We start from the raw sequence: 20492 nt of genomic DNA on the forward strand, positions 1-20492 counted from the left end.
AATGTATGGGTACAGGTCAGATTAGAAATGATGTGAGCTGGGGAGCTAGGAGTGAGCATGGAATTGGGGATGGTTTATAAATATGGAGACAAAGGGAGATCCAACATGTGAGAACCATGACAGCTGCAGGCTAAGTGGAGGGACACTCTGCCCCTCTAGATACTGAAGTATGTCCAGTATTTCCCAAGGCTGTAATTACAGCATAATACAACAATAGATGTCTGTAATGATTCTGTTATCAGCAAAAAATTGTGCATAGTTCACTGTAAGAAAGCCAAGATCTGAGCAAAGTTCTCAGGACACAATGGTAAAGCCCCTCTGGCTTGCAGTGGAGAGTAGACATGGATCAGTACAATGTGGAAAGAAAATAAACACTAGTGTGGGTTTGGGTCATGCGTTTTAGATAAGTTTCATTTTCTGTGTGATATCTTTTGGTACTTTGTGTTTTCTTCTGCAATATATTTTACTCAAATAGTAAAACCTATAAATAGTAAACAAAATTTTCACAGATAAATTTACATATAAACAGTGGTTCAAATGAGAAGGTTTTGATACCCTTGGTTTTTAGTGACAATGTAAAACACATCTTCATGTTGACCAAGGATCTTTTCCTCCTCCTCTTCTTTCTTTCTTTCTTTTTTCTTTTTGTAAAATTGCATCCAAAGAGCACATTCTTGTTCAGTGACCATTATTTAAGAGCAAATAAACCCCAAACACATATGAAGCCAGACTGTTGTGTTTTTATTAATGAAGTGTTTTATTCTTTTCTGGCTGTAGCTTTCTGTAAGCTGAACCCCAACTTTTAATTTCCTTTTGCCTGTATTTTTGATCCAAATATCTACTATATATGTTCCAAATGAGCGTACTTCATAAAATTACCAAACTGCCATACAGAGAACTGGACCCACCAGCAAAATTTCATTTAAGTGAGGAAAAAGCTATGACAAAACACAGCTAAGCTTGAGATGGTGATATAGAAAGGGCAGTGCATGAGACATCTCCATCTCCTCCCACTCAACCAGCATCAGTGGCCTCTGTCCTTTGCTCTACATGTGAAACTTGGTCTCTTTCTCACCTACTCCAGCCTAGCCACACAACCCCACAGACCCAATTCTCCACACTAGCTTTTCGAAAAGGGCATGAGGATGACAGATAGGAAGTAGAAAATATTACTCTAGGACATCTCTGAGACCAGAATTGGGTCGGTAAACCTCAGGCACAGCTTTCCTTTGCAACTTCCAACACCACGAAAAGAGGAAGAAGCAGAAAGCTTAAATGCTTCTGTCTGGAGATAGGATACACCTGCTGTTAAAATTTCCTTATCAAAAAAAAAAAGGATGTTTCCAAAATGAAACTCTGCAGGTTCCATGTTTTGGGGTGCAGCACCTCTCAAACCAATCCTGCACACAAATATAAACTGCAGACTACTGAAAAGCCCTCCCTGAAGGTATGGGCAGAAAGAAAGCATTCCTTAGAAGTAAAAGAAACTGCATCCCATCTAGCACATATGGAGTTCTCCTCACATGGAGTCTGTTTCCCTAAACTCCATGAAGAAATTGCCATTTCTCTCCAGTTTCTGCTCAGGGATCAGGAGAAGCTAGAGGCTCTGTGTGAATTGTCTCCATCATTGCAGGCTCCGTTATAGACTTAGGTCATTCAGTGTTTGTATGACTTTTTATATAATCAGTTCTGTGTAACTTATGAAAATCATTTTTGTTTCTAATTTTTAATGTAAGCAAAGGGGAGAGAGATTAACTGTAGAGAGTCCAACTGGTCCCCTGCAGTGGATGGAATCTCTTATGTGCTGCTCCATCCCTAGAACCCAGAGAAATCTGCACTCTCTGCCCAGCGCCTGCTGGCTTCACGGTGTCTCCCACATTACCTGGGAAGGTTTGAGTCATTAAAGACTTCCTTTTATATGAATCTTTAGCTGCTTTGAGTGCCCTCGGGTGCTATTTAAACTTTTCTGTTTTCTTCCTCAAAAGAATCAGGTTGGTCCTGAAATTTAGCCTTTCTGAGATGATCCAGAAGGTTGTGACACCTGGATTGGAACTGTTGTTTTTGGTCAGGTGAAGAACCTTAAAAATTAAAATTCTATATTATTTGTGGATTTAGATCCATGACCATTACCATCATATATCTTTGTTGCCTGTATACTTTTTTAACAATCTTGCCCAAAGCACTATTTTTTAGATAGCTTTGTTGAGATATAATTCGCACACCATCCAATTCACCCATTAAGGGGTAAACTTCAATGGCTTTTAGTATATTTTAATATATTCACAAAGTTGTATATTCACCGCCAATCATTTATTAAATATTTTAATTCTTCAAAAAACCCCTTCACCCAACCCTCCAGCTGTACACAGCCACTAAGCTGCATTCTGTCCCTGTATACCTGTCTGTGCTAAAACTATATAAAAGGAGTCATGCAGTGTCTTTTTCTTTGTGGTTGTCTTCTTTCACTTGGTATAATGCTTTTAAATTTCATTCATGTTGCGTCATGGATCAGTACTTCTTTTATTGCTTTTATTGCTGGATATACTACTGACCATAAGTCACTTGATGGGCATCTGGTTCATTTCCTCTTTTTGGCTGTTGTGAGTAACGCTGCTGTTAACATGTGGATGTGTTTTCACTTGGGTGTGTACCTAGGAATGAACTTGATACCACATGGTAACTCCATTTAAATGCCTGAAGATCTTTTGCCCAAATCGACTGGACCATCTACATTTCTGTCAGTGTGTGAGGGCTCCAGTTTCTTCACATCCTTGTCAGTGCTGGTTATCACCTGTCATTTGGTTATAGGCAGCCGACTCTTAAGTTAGTACCTCCTTACACTTTTGATTTGTATTTCTGTGGTGGCTAGAGATGCTGCACATCTTTTCATGTGCTCCTTGGACATTCCTCTTTGGAGAAGTGACTATTCAGATACTCAGTCCATTTTTTTAACTAGGGTATTTGTATTTTTCTAATCTTTTATTTTAGGCTAATTTTAAAAATAATATGGATGGCTACTGATCATAACTCTAGGCATATGGCCATTGGAAAATCCAAATGGATTGAACGAAGGCATACGAATAATACCTAATAGAATTTTTAGTGTCATGCGGGTTGTTGATCACTCTTTCTCCTCCCTCTTTCCTTAGGATCCCATTCCACAGCTCTCAAGATTTTACAGAATGCTGTAAGTAATTGTCAAAGTTGTTTTTCAAGAAACAGAAAGGGTTGCAACTTCTTCCTAGTAATAGAAACTTTTACAGTTGCATTCAATGCCTAACGTTGCGGAAACCGAAAGGTCCAATGATTCTGGAAATGGTGGACACAAATCTGAGAGGAAGTCTCCAGAAGAAAATCTACAAGGTGCTGTCAGATCTTTCTGCACAAGTGCCTCGGGAGCACCCTTGGGTCCCAGAGGAGATGGGCATTATCCATGGAGTTGTCCTGTGACTCATACTCGGGAGAAAATTTATGCCATCTGTTCAGACTATGCCTTTCTCAACCAGGCAACCTCAATCTATAAAACCCCCAATCCAGCCCGCTCTTCTTGCCTCCCTGATAGTACCTCGTTACCTTCTGGAAATAATTCATCAAGGTACGTCGGTATCCCGACTAGTACATCAGAGATAATCTATAATGAAGACAATAGTTTGGAAAACTTATCCAACAGTCTGGGCAAGCTACCTCTCGCATGGGAAATCGATAAATCAGAATTTGACGGGGTGACTACAAATTTGAAACACAAATCAGGTAAGAAGGAATCCTGTTGTTCATATGTGCAAACAATGAGAAAACCAACATGGTGTTTTGTTTAATCTTGTCATTAAACATGTTTTCCTTTTTAAAAATTTTTTATTCGTTTTTTTGGTACTTGGGAACTCAGGGACACTTGGCCACTGAGTCACATCCCCAGCCCTATTTTGTATTTTAGGTCTCAGTTGCTAAGCACCTCGCTTTTGCTGAGGCTAGCTTTGAACTCTCCATCTTCCTGACTCAGCCTCCCGAGTTGCTGGGATTATAAGTGTGTGCCTGTGCCTGGCATGTTTTCCTTTTATAACACTGACCAAGAAACATTGCTATCATCTTGTCTGTCGTTGTGGTTAAAATAAAGTAACCTTGGACATAGGTCAGTTAGTTCATTCATGCGTTGCCAATGGAAGTGCATTTTGCTTTGAATATCAAGGAATATTTTAACAACAGGTATTACAGATAAGTACACAGTAACTTAGACATGGTTAATGATGTGACTAGAATGATGCGATTATTTCGTAGTTTCACAGACATGAAGTCATAGTTCCTAAACTAGAAAACATTTGGTTTTCTTTTCATTATATAATAACCTTATATCTTTTGCTGTTAAAATGTTTTGAGTCCCCAGTGAGGTCTCCAGGTACCATTGAATAGGCTGTGTACTATACAACTTAGGAGGATGCTGTTCACTTATAGTGCAGTGCACATCTTTTCACAATCACAGCTGAGTGGTCCTGTGGTGGGTACTAACGCTTTTCAATTCTGAACTCATGGTAATGTATGAATTTTGTGAGATAGATACTGTTATCCTTACTTTATAGATGAAGAATTAGGCTTAGCAGGAACAAGTCTGTTGCTAAAAGTTGCACATTATCAGGAGGTAGAACTTGGATTTGTATTTGGCTTCCAAGCCCTTCTGAATTCCTGTTAGTTTGTGAAGCATATTAGGCTGGCCACCCTATCTAATACCACCGTCTCCTCATCTCAGTTAAGGGCACGGTCTTCAGTGACAACTGCTCTTTACTCTTGATGATGGACATTTTTCTTTTTGCCTGTTAAGTCTAACTAGGAATTCACCAGTTTTTCATCTTTTTGAACAGCCAGTTTTTAGTTTGTTAATTTTCTCGGTTATATATTTTATTTCATCCATGTCTGCCCTGTTGTCTCCTTTCTTCTCCTTACTTTGCTCTTCATTTTCTGACTTAAGATGGAAGCTTAGATCATGGATGGGAGACTTTCTGCCCTATGCATGTAATGCTTGGGGTTGTTCTCAAGTGCTGCTTTAGCTGCAGTCCACAAACTTTGATACCCTTTATTATTATTATTTAATTTAAAGTATTTTCTAATTTACTTTGCAGTTCTTTTTTGATACATGCATTACTTAGACATGTGCTGTTTCTCTTCCAGATATATTTTTTTTCCTAAATAGTGATTTCTAATGTAATACCATGGTGGACAGAAGACAATATGGTTTTGTGACTGTATTAATCAGGGTTCTCTAGAGGAACAGAATCAACAGGAAGGATAATTATAAAAGGGGATTTATTAGATTGGCTTATGTGACCAGAAGCTGGATAGTCCACAATGGCTGTCTGCGGGCTGAAGAGCTGGAAGAACCAGTAGCTGTGCAGTCCAAGAGGCTAAAGCCCCAGAACAGGAGGGTTCAACAGTGCTACCTTAGTATGAGACTGAAGGTTTCTGCAGAATCAGTGGCAGAGTCCCCTTTGGAAGCAGAGTCTGATACCTTCAGGTGATTGCAGTAGTAATTAAGAACCTCTTCAAGAAGAATTTGCTGTGCTACTGTTTCCTTGTTCTTCTAACTTTTATTCCATCCAAGCCATCATCCTATTGGATGGTGCTGCCCTCACTTAAGTAGGGTCTCCGTTTCAGTTGGCTCTCCCACATGCCAATGACTCTTAGACAGACCCTCATTGACATGTCAGTAAGTCTCTTAATCATGGACATCTCTTAATCCAATCAAGTTGACAATTCAAATTAACCATTACAATGCCAACATAGGACCTATCTTGGTGAATATACCATGTGCTCTTGAGAAAAAATGCACTCAGCAATTATTGGGTGTATCTATCAATATTAATTAGGTCAGTATTTGGATGTGTTTGCATCTTTTGTCTCTAATTCTTGTTTTATTCTGTCCATTGCTGAAAGGGGGTTGCTGATAATCCCTAACAATGGTTGGGTCATCTTTTCACCATTGAATTTCTTTTAAAAATAATACTTTTTAAAGTGGCAGTAAACAGCAAATGACATTAAATTTACCGTCTTAGCCATTTTCTATGTGTACAATTCCGTGGCACTAAGTATGTTTATTATTGTCAGTGATTCCCTCTCTCCATCCCAGGTCTCTTTTCATCTTGCCAACCTGAAACTCAGTACCCACTAAAAATGTCTCCCCCTTCCCTCTTTCCTCAACACCTGGCAACCACCATTCCACTCTGTCTCTGAATCTGTTGACTCTGGGAACAGCGTGTAAGAGGAGTGGTACAGTGTTTGTCTTTGGGGACTCTTATTTGTGGTCACCCTGCTCTCTTCTGCTTAATATTTACCTGGAATACCTTTTCCATTCTTCCTCTGTCAGCCAGTTTGTGTCTCTAATGAAGTGAATGGAGAACATACAGTTAGATCTGCTTCCTTAAATCCATTCTTCCGAGAGAGAGAGAGAGAGAGAGAGAGAGAGAGAGAGAGAGAGAGAGAGAATGAATTAATTTTTAGTTTTTGGTGGACACAACATCTTTATTTTATTTTTATGTGGTGCTGAGGATCGAACCCAGAGCCCCCCCAACCCCTTACCACTTGAGCCACATCCCCAGCCCAACCACTCTCTGTCTTTTGATCAGAACAGTTGGTTCATTTGCATATAAAGTAAATACTGATAAGGAAGGACTGACTTCCCTTCTTTGAGCTATTTGTTTTCTACCTGCCTTACAGCTTCGTTTCCCCCATTTTCTGCATTACTATCTTGCTTTTTGTTATTTTTTTGCAGTGAAATGTTTTAATTCTTTTTTACTTCCTTTTATTTATATATGTGTATTCTATAGGCATTTTCTTGGTGGTGTCTATGGGGATTACATGGAACATCCTAATATTGTAACAATCCAGTTTGAACTTTTACCATCTTAAATTCAGTAACATTAAAAAATTCTGTTCCTATAAGCTTTACCCTCACACTCTTGGAGTTACTGATGGTACAGCATTGCATCTTTATATGTAGTGTTTTCCGGAACGTAAACTAATATTTTGATGCATTTAATCTCTTAAATAATGTAGAAAAAATGTGAAGTTACAAATCAAATTAATAATACTAGCATTTTTTTAATATTTATTTTTTAGTTGTAACTGGACACAATATCTTTATTTAATTTATTCATTTTTATGTGGTGCTGAGGATGGAACCCAGGGCCTCACACATGCTAGGCAAGTGCTCTACCGCTGAGCCACAGTCCCAGCCCCATAATACTAGCTTTCAAACGAATAATAGTTTTTAAAAAATGTATTAGTCTCTTACGTCATGTGGAGCATAGGAAGTGGAGTTGCAAACCAAGGATCAACTGATAATTTTATAGATGTTCATGTAAGTACATTCGCTGAGATCTTTATTTCTTCCCATTGCTTTGAGTTTCTGTCTAGTGTACTTTCATTTCAACTTACGGGGGACTCCCTTTAGCATTCCTTGCAGGGCAGATCTACTGGTAATGAACTCCCCCAGTTTTTGTTAGGGAATGTCTTAATTGTTCCTTCACTTTTGAAGGACAGTATTGCTAGTCTTAGGAGTCTTGGTTGATATCCTTCCTTCCTTTAGCATTTTGAATACATCAGTCTGCTACCTTTTGGCCTTCAAAATTTCTGATGAGAAATCTGTTGGTATTCTTCTTGGGGACATCTTGTTGGTGATAAGTTGCTTCCCTCCTGCTGTTTTCAAGATTCTTTGTCTATCTTTCAACAGTTTGCTTATAATGTGTTTTGGAGTGGGGTCTTTTTGGGTTCATTCCTCTTGGAGTCGCTGAGATTCTGAAATGTTTATATTCATCTTTCATCAAGTTTGGGAAATTTTCAGCTGTTATTTATTTTGGATAATCTCTTTTCCCCTTTCTTTCTCTCCTCTCCTTTGGAACCACCATAATGTATAGGTTGGTCCACGTGATGGTGTCCTCAGCTTTGTTCACTTTTCTTCAATCTTTCTTTTTCTGTTCCTCTGACTCAATATTTTCAGTTGTTCTGTGCGTTCAAGTCCACCAATTGTTTCTTCTGCCTGCTCAAATCTGCTATTGAATCCCTCTAGTGAATTCTTCATTCGTTATTGTTATTATTCAGCTGAAGAATTTCTTTTTGGCTTCTTTTTGGGTTTACTGTCTCTTTATTGTTATTTCCATTTGTAATATATATATCGTCTCTCTTTAGTTCTTCAAGCGTCTTTAAGACAGTGGTTTTAAAGTCTTTGTGTAGCCAGTCTGCCTTCTGGCCTTTCGCAGAGATGGGGTGTGTGTGTGTGTGTGTGTGTGTGTGTGTGTGATGTACATATATATGCATATATATATATATTTTTTTTTTCCTTTGAATGGGCTGTATTTCCCTGTTTCTTTGTGTGTCTTGTGATTTTGATATTTCTGTTGGAAACTGGACTTACAAATGTAATCTAATAATCTGGAAATCGGATTATTCTCTCCTGCTAGGGCTTGTTGACTTGTTTTTGTTTTTTGATTGTTATAGTCTGTATCCGTGCTGCTTATCAGACTGAGGTCTAAACTTAAGGGATTCTGAGATCTTTTTTAAAACCCACGTCTTTCCCTGGGTATGCATAGTGACTTTCTAAATTACCCTATGTATGTTGTTGCTTTTGAATATCCTAGAATTTAAAGGTTTGGTTGCCAAAAAGGATAAAAAAGAAAAGTGAAGGAGAATTTTAAAAAGGAAAAAAATAATAACACAAAAAGGCATTGGGACTTTTCATCCTCTGGAGGGGGACAGCTGTAGTGGGAGTGGGGTAAAGGAATAGCTGCCCCCTCCATGCATCTGTGCTTCTAAGACCAGAAGCAGCAACCAGCAATTAAAACACATATCCCCAAATTTTGTAGGACACAGTCCCTGTGGTGCCCGGCCTGGCTTCCTCAAGCTGCCTGGAAGATGCTCAGGACCACTTGCATTCTTGCCTGTCCCTGAGCTGGGGCTGGGTAGGCAGTACCTTGCTGTGAGCTGAAATTGACTAGAACCATCAACAGTTTACTCTGCAAGCCTTTCCCTGGAAGTCACCATCCTTTTTGTAGACTCCAAGTATCCAGATAGTCACAACAGATTTGTGGGTGTAATTGTCCACATGGGGAGATAGATTCCTGCTGCTCTCCACTGTCCTGTTCATTCTGTAGACTTTTAAAAACTGTGATTTGAAGCTTATATTAGGTGCATACACATAACTTTATGGGTTTTATCCCTTCTTCATGAACTGGCCCCTTTTGTCATTATGAAGTGTCTCATTATCCCTGGCAGTATTTGTTGTTCTGAAAGCCAGTGTGTTTGATATCGATATAAATGTTGCAGCTTTCTTTTGATTAGTGTTTACGTAGATGTCTTTTTCCATTCTTTTATTTTAGTTTTAGAATTTATACTTCTTTTTAGCTTTTCTTTCTTACCTGGAAAGGTTTGCCATCTTTTCATTTATTACCAGAACATTTCATAGATCTCAATGTGTAATTCTAATGCCTGCTGAGTTTTTTGTTACGGCAAGCAATAAATTTGGTTGAACCAAAACTGTAAATTCTCTTTTGGGGACAGCTTCATTCTCAGTTCAGTCCTTTTAGCCTCAGCTGTTTTGCTGGGGGCTTGCTCTATGCATGCATGCTTCAGGGATCAGCCCAAGATTTGGCCCCAATTTATAGACACAATCTGGGCCTCCCTTTCTTTGCAGCTCCCCTTTTTTCTGCCCCTTCCCACTTTCCATTGATGGTAATTGTCCAGAACTCTTTTATGCTCCTTCAAGTAAAAATGATGATGCATTTTCTTTTATATGCTAGCTTTATACCTTTTTCTAAAAGCCAGTGTAGTGTGTGTGTGTGTGTGTGTGTGTACACATTGGTGATGGGGCTACATGGTGAGTTGTGGGTAGGATGAGCAATGGAAGAAAGGGTATGGGAATGACAAGGGGCAGTGGGCAAAGGTGACTGAATTGATATGATGGGGAGACAGAAGTGTTCAGAGGTTGCTCTTTTCTGTTCCCATCCCAACTTCCACTTTGATGTGGATTCCTTTTGTCTACAGGACCCACGGGCTCAGTGGGTTCTTATGCTCTCTACCAGAAGAATCAGGCCATGCACATGTGTAAAAGGAATGAGGCTCTTCAGTGGAGGCTTCTTCTTGACCCAGAAAGGAGACAGTGCTGATGAGAGAGTCAGGATGGCTAAAGCAAAATACAAGAGCTGTAGAATTTTTTAAAAAATATTTATTTTTTAGTTGTAGTTGGACACAATACCTTTATTTTATTTATTTTTATATGGTACTGAGGATCGAACCCAGGGCCTTGCACTTGCTAGGCCAGCACTCTACTGCTGAGCCACAATGCCAGCCCGAGTTGTAGAATTTTTATGGCGTCTGTAGTGTAGGCAGGGTCCAGTCCCTTGATGCCATCACCTCTACAGGGTTTTAGCTGGGCCTGTCTCTTCTTCAACCTGCCCTTTCATGCAGCACATGTCTCATTACCATCTTCAGTCTCACATTGGGACATTGCTAATATTTTAATTTATATAATTTTGTGAATGAAAAATCCATTAGCATGGTTCAGAGATTAAAAATTGCCAAAGAAGTAAAGGTGGCTGTGGGTAACCTCAGTGACTGTTCTGTGCATGCATTTGCCCCTCACCCCCTGATGTTGCTCCTTGTCATCTGGGAAAGTCCCTAATATTTTTTTTCAGGACAGGGAAGACTATTGTCTGATTTCAGTGGGTTTGATTTAGTGACCTTGTCTGGCTGTGGCTTCTTGGTATTACTGTTGACAACATGATGTCAGAAGGCTGAGCTGTCTTCCAACCTCCCTTCTCCTGGTGAGTTATCTTAATTTTATGGCCTTAAAGATTGGTCCAATTTTTAACTCCTAATTTTCTGGTGCATCTGTTAACTGCATAAGGCTGAGAGCCTGCTTGGCTATCTCATTTCCCCCCAAATAAATTACTCCCTTAATTTTAAGAGGATTCTGTTTTTTTATTGGGGGCAGGGGTAGTTTCCCTGACTCAGGATTAAACCAAAAGTGCACAGAAGACAGGTTCCTGCAGCCCTTGGAGGAAAGTGGAAGAACAGACCTTCCGTGGCCTGCTGTGGTCACAGATTTCCATGTTTTGTTACCTGTGAAACTAAGTGGCTAGGAAAACTGTCAAGGGAATTAAGTCATTATTAGGCAGTGAAGATATTTCAGGAAATGGTAGAAAGCCATTTTTCTGTCTTCTGACTCTTTACTGTCCATTTGATCAGTGAGGGAAAGTTGGCACAATGAGTTTTAGCTCGTTTGCAGGTGGTTGCTCAGCTCTGTGAAAAATATGATGTTCTCTGTGAAGACTAAGAATAATTTAAACAAAGGGGGGAATTGCTTCTTGATTGTACAGTCTTCCTTATTCTGACACTTTACAGATATTACATATGTTACAATAGTTTCTGAGTTCCAGCTTGTTTTGGGTGTCACAGGGTTGCATTGTAGGAACTTTGAGAAAAGTTGTATGTGTGTGTGTGTGTGTGTGTGAATAGTTTCTTTTTTTTTTTTTTTCAGTACTGGGGATTGGACTCAGGGGTGTTTTATCACTGAGCAACATCCCTAGACCTTTTTATTTTTTATTTTGAGATAGGGTCTCACTAAGTTGCCCAAGTTGGCCTTGAACTTGTGATCCTCCTGAATTGCTGGAATTTTTTTTGTGTTGTGTGTCACCACACCTGGCTGTGGTAGGCATTTTGAATGAATAATGCAATTCCCTGGCCATGTTTGTTTTCTAGGAATGTATCTATATAATCTGTTTTATAACCTTCAGTTATGGTTTTTTTTTTTTTTTTTTTTTTTTTTGTGGTGCTGGGGATTGAACCCAGGGCCTTGTGCATGCAAGGCAAGCACCCTACCTACTGAGCTATATTCCCAACCTTAACTAACCTTCAGTTAAATTTTATGAAAGTATTTAAAGTATCTGAGTGTAGTTGCCTGAAATGTTAATAGCATTTTAACTAAATGAGTTTGGACATTGCTAATATTTTAATTTATATAATTTTGTGACCGAAAAATCCATTAGCATGGTTCAGAGATTAAAAAGAATAAAAATTAAACAGGTAAATTTTCACATTTGCCTCCCTTTTGTTCAGCTGATAATTCTCCCTTCCCCTGTAGGAAACCACTGTTGGTTGTCTGTCTCTGGGGAGGTGTATGTGCACGCGTGCATGTGTTTGTGTGTATACATGCATACATATGTACGTGCATGCACAGGGAAAGGAGACTTTTTCTACCATTTTGGTTCCTGGTGCTAATGTTAAATTCTAATAATGCGCATGTGCATCATTTGCCATTCATTTGTGTCTCTGAAGGCCTCGAGGGATTTTTAAGCATCCATAATCACATTACTGCATACAGCACTTTTGCTTTTTAACAAATTTGCATTAATGCGGTTTTACTACATTAGAAGAAATTGTGTTAGAAGAAACACAATTTATTTTCTGGAAATGGTCTAGTTCAATAGTTTACTGTTGATAACTTGATTTTCTAGATGTAGCTAAAGATTTTGTGATTGATTCTTCACCAGCTAAGTGACTAGCTCTGGATTTGCAATATAAGAACTTAATCAGAGACAGCAACCCTGGTTGATCAAATAATTTTTTTTTTCTGTCTTGCTTTCTCTTCATGAGAACTATTCTTGAAAATACATGTATTACTTCACTGTGTTTGCAAATGTCATTTTTAGAGCTAATGGTAGTTGCTTTTTTTTTTTTTTTTGTGGTGCTGGGGATTGAACTGAGGCAGCCTTGTGCATGCAGGGCAAGCACTCTACCAACTGAGCTATATCTCCAGCTCACTTTTAAATTTTGATATGTAATTTTTATCATGGCAGCTTACTTCATTCCAAGCAGTTTGTTTATTTTATTCTTTGTATTCTAGGCAATGCAAAGAAACAAGTTTCCAAGAAAAAAACTTCTGAGAAAAAAGGAAGGCATCAGAGGGAATGTCCTCAGCATTCTCCTCTTGAGGACATTAAACAGCGGAAAGTATTAGACCTCAGACGATGGTACTGCTGTCATTACAATTTTTACTTTTCAATTTTTAAAATACATATTTTGGCAATAACTTTGGTATTATAAGTTAATAAATCATATGTGATAAATATTTCTAGTTCTCAGATTATATCCAGGATTTATAAATATTCAAAGTGTACTACAAATTTTTGGAGTAGATTAATTATGAGCCATGCCCATGTTTCCCAGACTCTCCTGGCTATTAGAATAATCTATGTGAAAGAAGAGGTACTGGGCCCTGAATTAGAATAAGATATATTCCATGCTTTTATAATTATGTCAAAATTGATTCTACTGTCATGTATAACTAAAAAAGAATCATCTGTGTAATTCCATATTATGGTTATCTAAATGGTCATATTTTGATATAGTTATATGCCTAGTTTTTCTTTGCTGAAGAATTTTAAAGTAAATGACTGAAATCAATCATATTTTACATAACATGCCTAAGTATCATCTCTAAAAAATGGCTTTTATGTAACCAGGTACTACTCTCAGATCTAATAAAATTAGCAGTATTTCTTTAACATATAAATCCTAGGCTGAATTCAGTTCCAAGATTGTCTGAAAATGTCTTCACACCTAGCCCATAGATTTTTTTTTTCCTAAGGTAGAGATAAACCATTGAAGATTTCTTAATGAAAGCCATTTTACAGAGATAATCTGGGAGTAGTTAGTATGTAGTATGTATTGGAGAAGAAACACAAATAAAAAATTAATTCAGACTTCTTTGAAGAATGGCTTTGTACATTTTTGCTTCCAGCCTTTTAGACTTATGATTTGTTTTAATAACAAGTATGTGTAATTAAATGTTAATGTTATAACATGTGAGGCCACAAAGACAGACTAGGAAGGACAGATGGGAGAAATGCCTTGAGGGGAATAATTCTAGGGCTATTTTCCACTAAGAGTATTGCAAGATTAGGGTTGGAATAGGAAAGCCTATAAAAGATAGTAAAGTGTTGGTAAAAATTTTAACCTGGTGGAGAATAAGACCAGTTAACAAGTTTCGATTGATGAAGAAGTATGAAAAATTTTAAGGGAAACTTTCCTTGCCCTCTGTCTTTTAAAAAAAAATTAAAATTTTTATGCTTTAGGCCATACTTGGTATTACAAAAAAGAATTTGTAGGCATATAATACTTCCAAATATTTGTAAAGATAAATTCTGTGACATATAAAACACTGTATATTATTGGATTTGTAAAATAATCCCAAAGGTTGAGGCAGAATTGTTCACAAAAGAAAAAAGAAAAAGTCAATAAATGAATAAGTTACTAGTGCTTCATCAGGGTAGACCACAAATTAATCACTTGTCCACAAAAATTTCTTACATTGAAATTCATACTCACATTGATTACTTTGAATAAAGACAACAGCAAACTGTGGAGATGCTTTCTGGTGGCCTCCTTGTTTTCACTAAAAAAAATCAATGGTATTCCAATGGATTAGTGGTCACTTTGAACCTCGGGAGGATCAAATGTCTGAGGAGGAAAACTAGCTTGATGAGATGCCTTGGGATGCCCAAGATTTGTGAAGTGTTTAAGATGGAAGTGGGGGGGCGGGGCGGATTTCAATATGACAGAGTAAGTATAGGCTTTAAAAAAAACTCCATTCCTTTCTGAAAACCCATGAATAACAGCAGCAGCAGCAAAATGAAAACCAGGGGGAAAGCTCCATCTTCTTTAGAACAAAGAATTAGCAATATCCCTGAACCATAGCATCTAAAATGTACTTACCATGTCCTGTGCATACTGGATCAACAGAGAGAAGACTCAGGAGCACAGACTACTGCAGACCTCAAGCAATGCAGGTCTCCTTAAATATTTATGTGATGGTCCCCCTAAACCATCCAGTGAGCCTTTGGTCAAGGGATGAAAGCAATAATGTCAGGGAGAATCTGCAGAGTTGTTTTTTTTTTTTTTGTGGATATTCAGTTTAACATGGCAGAAATGCAGAGGAAGACACTGACAACCACCACTTTATCATCTTACTGCCTAACTTCCAGTTGTAGATCCATATACTGGGAAATTAAGAAAATAATCCCTTTTACAATAGTATCAAAAGTAATTAAATAATTAAGCCTAAACTCAACCAAGGATGTAAAAGACTTCTTCACTGAAAGTAACAAAACATTACTGAAATAAACTAAAGACACAAGTAAATGGAAAGCAATCTCATGTTCATGGATTGGAAGACTCAATTATCATTAAAATGACTGTAATTCCCAAAGGGATCTACAGGTTTAGTGCCATCCCTATGAAAATATCAAAGGCAATTTTTGTAGAAATGGAAAAAGAAATTCTAAAATTTGTGTGGAACTTCAACCTCTTCCCCCATGCATCTGTTTCTTCATACCTATCTGTTTGTTTTTCCTTCTTAGAAGGACACCAGCCATTGAATTAAGGGTGTACCCTTCTTCAATATGTCCTCACATCATTAACTTGAATATATCTGCAAAGACCCTATTTCCAAATAAGGTCGCATTCATAGATATCAGGAGTTAGGCTTATCTTTTTAGGGGACACTGTTAAACCCATAAAACTTAGCATATTATATCAAATGACTGTGATTAGTTTTTGTGTCTCAGGGTCTTAAGTTTCACAATTCGATCTATATATTTGAGGGTCATTGCTGATTTGTGTACATATCTGCATCATAAATTCATATACAAACATATACATACAAATATACATATGTATGAAATTTTTCTTTTTTGTAAATAATTTTCCAGGTAAGACTAAAACTGTAATTACAACGATAAGGCTTGTTTTTCTTTTTTACTTTGGCTACTCCTTAGTACCTTCATTAGTTAGGAAAACATCATTTGAAAGCTAACCTTATTTCTTCTTTAAAACTGAATCCTGTAGTCTGTTTCTTTTCCTTATGTCCATGTGAGTCTTTGTCATTTCCCTTGAAACTTGACTGCTTGGAAAATTGTCTGGGCTACACAACTGAATTGTGCCATGTAAGGGTTTTGTGTTTCATTTTTAAAATCCTCTGTGACAGTTCTGCTCAATGGATTCTTGTTCAGGACACAGTGGGTGATAAATGGATGTCTTTTAGTTTGAGTTGAAGAATCTCCCTGTAAACTTGAAATGTGGGGGACAATGCTTTGCCCTGTTTCTCCAGTATTTCAGAGGTTGCAAATAATTGCAGTTGCTGCTCAGCTAGGCATTCAAGCTGAAATTGAGTAGCAGATATCTAAATTCATATATCATCTATTTTTCCATTAGTTTGGATACTATTTATTTTAATAGTCATATTAGCTATCCTTATTAAAATAGATGATTTTTTATTATTATGCATTTATAATGTTTAATAAGTACAAAAATATTTTAAATGAATAAAGGTTTCATATTGCTTTCAGTGATCAAAACTTTCTTTATATTAACACTTTAAATCATCATTAGATGAATATTTCTGTTATTTTTTTCATATTTATTCAAATGAAGAAAGTGATCTTTTATTTTTTCAGGTACTGCATAAGCCGACCACAATATAAGACTTCATGTGGCATCTCCTCATTAATTTCTTGTTGGAATTTCTTATATAGCACAATGGGAGCTGGAAGGTAAGTATGCCACTTTATTGGTTTCTCCAATTCCAAATTTGAAAGTGGTTTGGTGTTGTTTCTGTAATAGAAGGCGGGATAGGTTTTTCATAAATTAAGAAAAAACTGCTGAATCATATTATTAATCTTTAACTTAAAACATATGCATGTCTTCAATAAAATAAAAACAAAGAATAGTGCTAAACTATGTGCAAGCCAGACTTATGTATTAACATTGAGACAGATTTTTGTGTGTGATTGGAACTGTAAAATGAAAGGCGGTGTTTCTCTTATAGTCTTCCACCTATTACCCAAGAAGAGGCTTTACATATTTTGGGCTTTCAACCCCCATTTGAAGATATCAGGTTTGGCCCTTTCACCGGAAACACAACACTCATGAGGTACGAAGCACTACTTCGAAGCAATCCGTTGTTTCTAGTTCTGCAATATACTGATACTGTAGGTGTGTGTTAAACCATGTACTTTGATGCTAGTCTCTGACCGGTCATAGATATGTTGAGCTTGGGTTTGGCTTGAATTTCTCTAGAATTCAAACAACGGCCTTCCTTGTTAAAGAATTGGTGCTATAAGCAAATTTTCTTGTTATTTTCAGATGGTTTAGACAAATTAATGACCACTTCCATGTAAAAGGATGCTCCTATGTTCTATATAAGCCTCATGGGAAGAACAAAACAGCTGGAGAAACGGGTAGGTGAACATATACAAGATTTATGCACATATGTGTGTGTACACACACATACCTGCTTAAGCATCCAATTCAAAGATTGGCTATTTGATTCATGGGACATTATGTAAATCCTCAACACAACCTGTCACTTTCATATCTGTTTATCCAAATGGAAAATCATGATAGTAATCTGTAGGGGACTCTTCAATATTCAGTTGAATGTTTACCTTTTCTGATATTTGCATGTAGAACTTTTAGAACTTTAAGATCTACCATAAACATGACTGTGACACACTGTTTGTATTGTCTGGGTCTAGGCTATGTGCATGTGTGCTAGTGAAATACCTTTGGGAATAAGCATAGAATTGCAGTTCCTTTTCTTATAAGGGAATGAAAGGATTTAAGAATATCTGATGCCAGACCTGCATGATAACAACAGGACAACAGACTGTGAAAGTGACAAAGCTCTATTATAAAACTGTCTTGATTACAACAGAGAAAAAAGTGGACTTGATTTTAAAGATTAGTTAGCCACTAATTAAGTTATTTGTATTATTGAACAATGTCCATTTGAAAACTATACATTAATCTTTTTGACTTTACAAATCTGATAAATGTAATTTCATGTTAAAGAAAAATGACTCTGACAGTTGTGAAATGGAAGGAAGACAACTATTACACTAGGGAAGAGAGATTGGACTCAACTCCAAAGACAACAAAGACAGCTGGGAACTCACAGTCAAGGAGCAGAGTCAAGGGTCAGTTACTAAGAGGAGACTTCAAGGTTAGGAGGATTCTTATCAAAACAGCATATCAGTCTCCCTGCTTAATGTAGACCAAGGGCTTAGACATCAAGGATGGGGTGATAAGGAACTTGATCAACTACCAAGAGTGGAAGATTCTATTTAAGCTGCCTTAACAAGATTCTTGCAAAAACTGGACACAAACCCCAAGGTTGAGACTGGTTGAGAAGAGGGCTCAAGGATTGGTCTAGGAGAGAGCTGTTATCAATAGAGGTGTATGGTTTACCAAGGTCAGAGATTTGAACATTGAGTAAGGTGCATTTCTGTTGACCTCTGTTGGGTTTATCAAGTTGGTTATGAAGTGGGCAACTTGGAGAGTATGTGTTGGTTTCTATGCATGCTCGTTTGTGACCTTGAAAAAAGTAACTTACTGTGTCCTTGTGTAAACCCTTTGTCTTTTGGTATTAGTACTCACTCTATTGGGCATGGTGAAGATAAAAGGAGACCTATTTGTGACTCACTGAGCTCCTTGTATTGTGTGGAGTGAGGACTCCACAAGCACTAGCTTCTATTATGACTGAGTTCTGTGCATTCACCTGGGGCTTGTCTGTCCCTGTGGAAAAGACAGCTTGAACTGTTGTGTCAATTTTTTTTTTTTTTAATTTCTAGGCGGACTGTTAACACATCCTTCTCAGTAATGAATCAGGCAATTAAAAAGTTTAAAAGGATATATTTTCCAGGTTGTTCATTTTTCTGGTTTGCTTTTGATACTGTCCATTGAGTTTGAGTGTTTTAATTTTTTTTTCTATCACAGTTTTCATTCGAAAGCCCCTGATTCATTGAGCTTCCTGGCTATTCAAAATAGGCTGCAGGCTGCAGTCTTGGTTTGGCCTGTGGGCGGGAGCTTTCCAATCCTGACCTTAGCTGATGATGCCTATATACCGCCACCTGACACTTGAGGGACTGGCAGTCTCTTTGCCGGGCTTTGCTGGGCTTCTCTCTCTTATCCTCTTCTTCACAAAGTACAGATCATGGTTAGCTCTTTGCACCCTGCTTATGGAAAGGCCTGTTGTGGAGCACATGGAATGCAGTGTTTTCTTACTTTGACAGATTGCTATTTAGCTGCTCATCCTGGACTCAAGTTCGAGAAGGACTGTTTCTTCTGCTTGCCACACAAGATCAAATCCCTCCATCCCCCAGAATATCACATTTTGTGTGTGCCTCTGATAGAACTTTTGTTCCATGCCTAGGTTGTTCTTAAAAAATAGTTTCTTCCAGGGCTGGAGATGTAGCTCAAGCAGTAGCACGCTTGCCTGGCATGTGCGGGGCGCTGGGTTCGACCCTCAGCACCACATAAATATAAAAAATAAAGGTATTGTGTCCACCGAAAACTAACTAACTAAATAAATAAATATAAAAAAAATAGTTTCTTCCAAAAAAGCCTGAGCTTCCTTGAGGCCAAAATCTTATCATTTATGCATTACCATCCTGATACTTTGGTGCTCATAAGCAGTAAATTTAATAAATCCTAGGATGAGGCAGTGAGGCAGGAGGAACTCAGGAGATGGGGCCAGGAAGCTTCTAGAAGAGAGTTTTGCTTTTTCTTCATCTAAAAATCTGGCCTTCTTCCTTTGGAAGTGCTCTTTGTCCTGACATAGGAAGGAGACACTTAGCTTCCTCTTTCTTCAGCAACCCTTCTTCTGGCTCTAGCCTGCTCTCCCTCCCCTCCCTCCCCAACACCTCAGCATCTGCACTCAAGTGCTAGCCCTGCCCATCTGGTATCCTTCTGCTGTCTCTTTGAATCTTCCTTGGAAGTTTTTCAGACAGCTAGTTGTTATCTTTTCCTAAAGTCTGAAATTTACATTTAGCAGTGCCCTGGACATTGCCTTCTGTGTAATAAGTGTTCAGAAAAAGGTTAAAACCTCTCAAAAATCACTTCTACACTGTTTCATGGGACTCTATGTATCTTTCTTAATGGAGCATGGATCAAAAGGTAGGAGTAGAAATAATCAGTGAGGGGCATTCACACATATGTGTAGGATACAAGGAAAGTCATGCTGTACACTTCCTGGGCTGTGTCCCAAGGCTGTGGTCTGAGTAGGATCCTGGGAGACACTGGATAAGGACCCTTACTCCTTTCATGTGCTTGCCTTTTGGGCTGCTGATCATAAGAGGATTTCATCAGAGCTTTTCACAGCTTTTGGCAGCATCAAGATGGAGTGGGAGAATGAATGAAAAGATGGGTCAGTGAAATTAAGGAGAATCAAGGGAATCATGAACACTCAGAAAAACTAGAATATGAAAGAACATAGGATAGCAAAGAAACTCTGGGTATGGAGGAAACATGAGTCATATTAAATTTAATCAAATTCTCAAAGGAAGAAAATATAAACCTTAATTAATAACATACTAAAAGGGCCCTGGATAAAGTTGATTCCCCAAGGAACTGCTATTCTGGTATTTTATAAGAGTTTTGACCAAATGTTCTGGACAACT

General features: G+C 37.9%; 1 protein-coding gene across 7 annotated transcripts in view; it reads left to right on the top strand.

The window, feature by feature from the left end:
• Positions 1-20492, top strand: part of Bivm (basic, immunoglobulin-like variable motif containing) — a 33096-nt gene that overhangs the window by 2619 nt on the left and 9985 nt on the right. For 6 of the 7 annotated variants that reach the window (XM_071611630.1, XM_071611631.1, XM_071611634.1 and 3 more), the window contains 6 exons: positions 3150-3187; positions 3264-3750; positions 12881-13007; positions 16491-16586; positions 16862-16966; positions 17179-17273. In XM_071611630.1, the coding sequence (XP_071467731.1) occupies positions 3150-3187; positions 3264-3750; positions 12881-13007; positions 16491-16586; positions 16862-16966; positions 17179-17273 (948 nt within the window). Of the gene's footprint in view, positions 1-3149; positions 3751-12880; positions 13008-16490; positions 16587-16861; positions 16967-17178; positions 17274-20492 lie in introns of all 7 variants that reach the window. The other variant, XM_071611633.1, reaches the window with a different exon arrangement.

This window comes from Marmota flaviventris, chromosome 4 (genome assembly GCF_047511675.1).
Source record: "Marmota flaviventris isolate mMarFla1 chromosome 4, mMarFla1.hap1, whole genome shotgun sequence".
Classification (NCBI taxonomy): domain Eukaryota; kingdom Metazoa; phylum Chordata; class Mammalia; order Rodentia; family Sciuridae; genus Marmota; species Marmota flaviventris.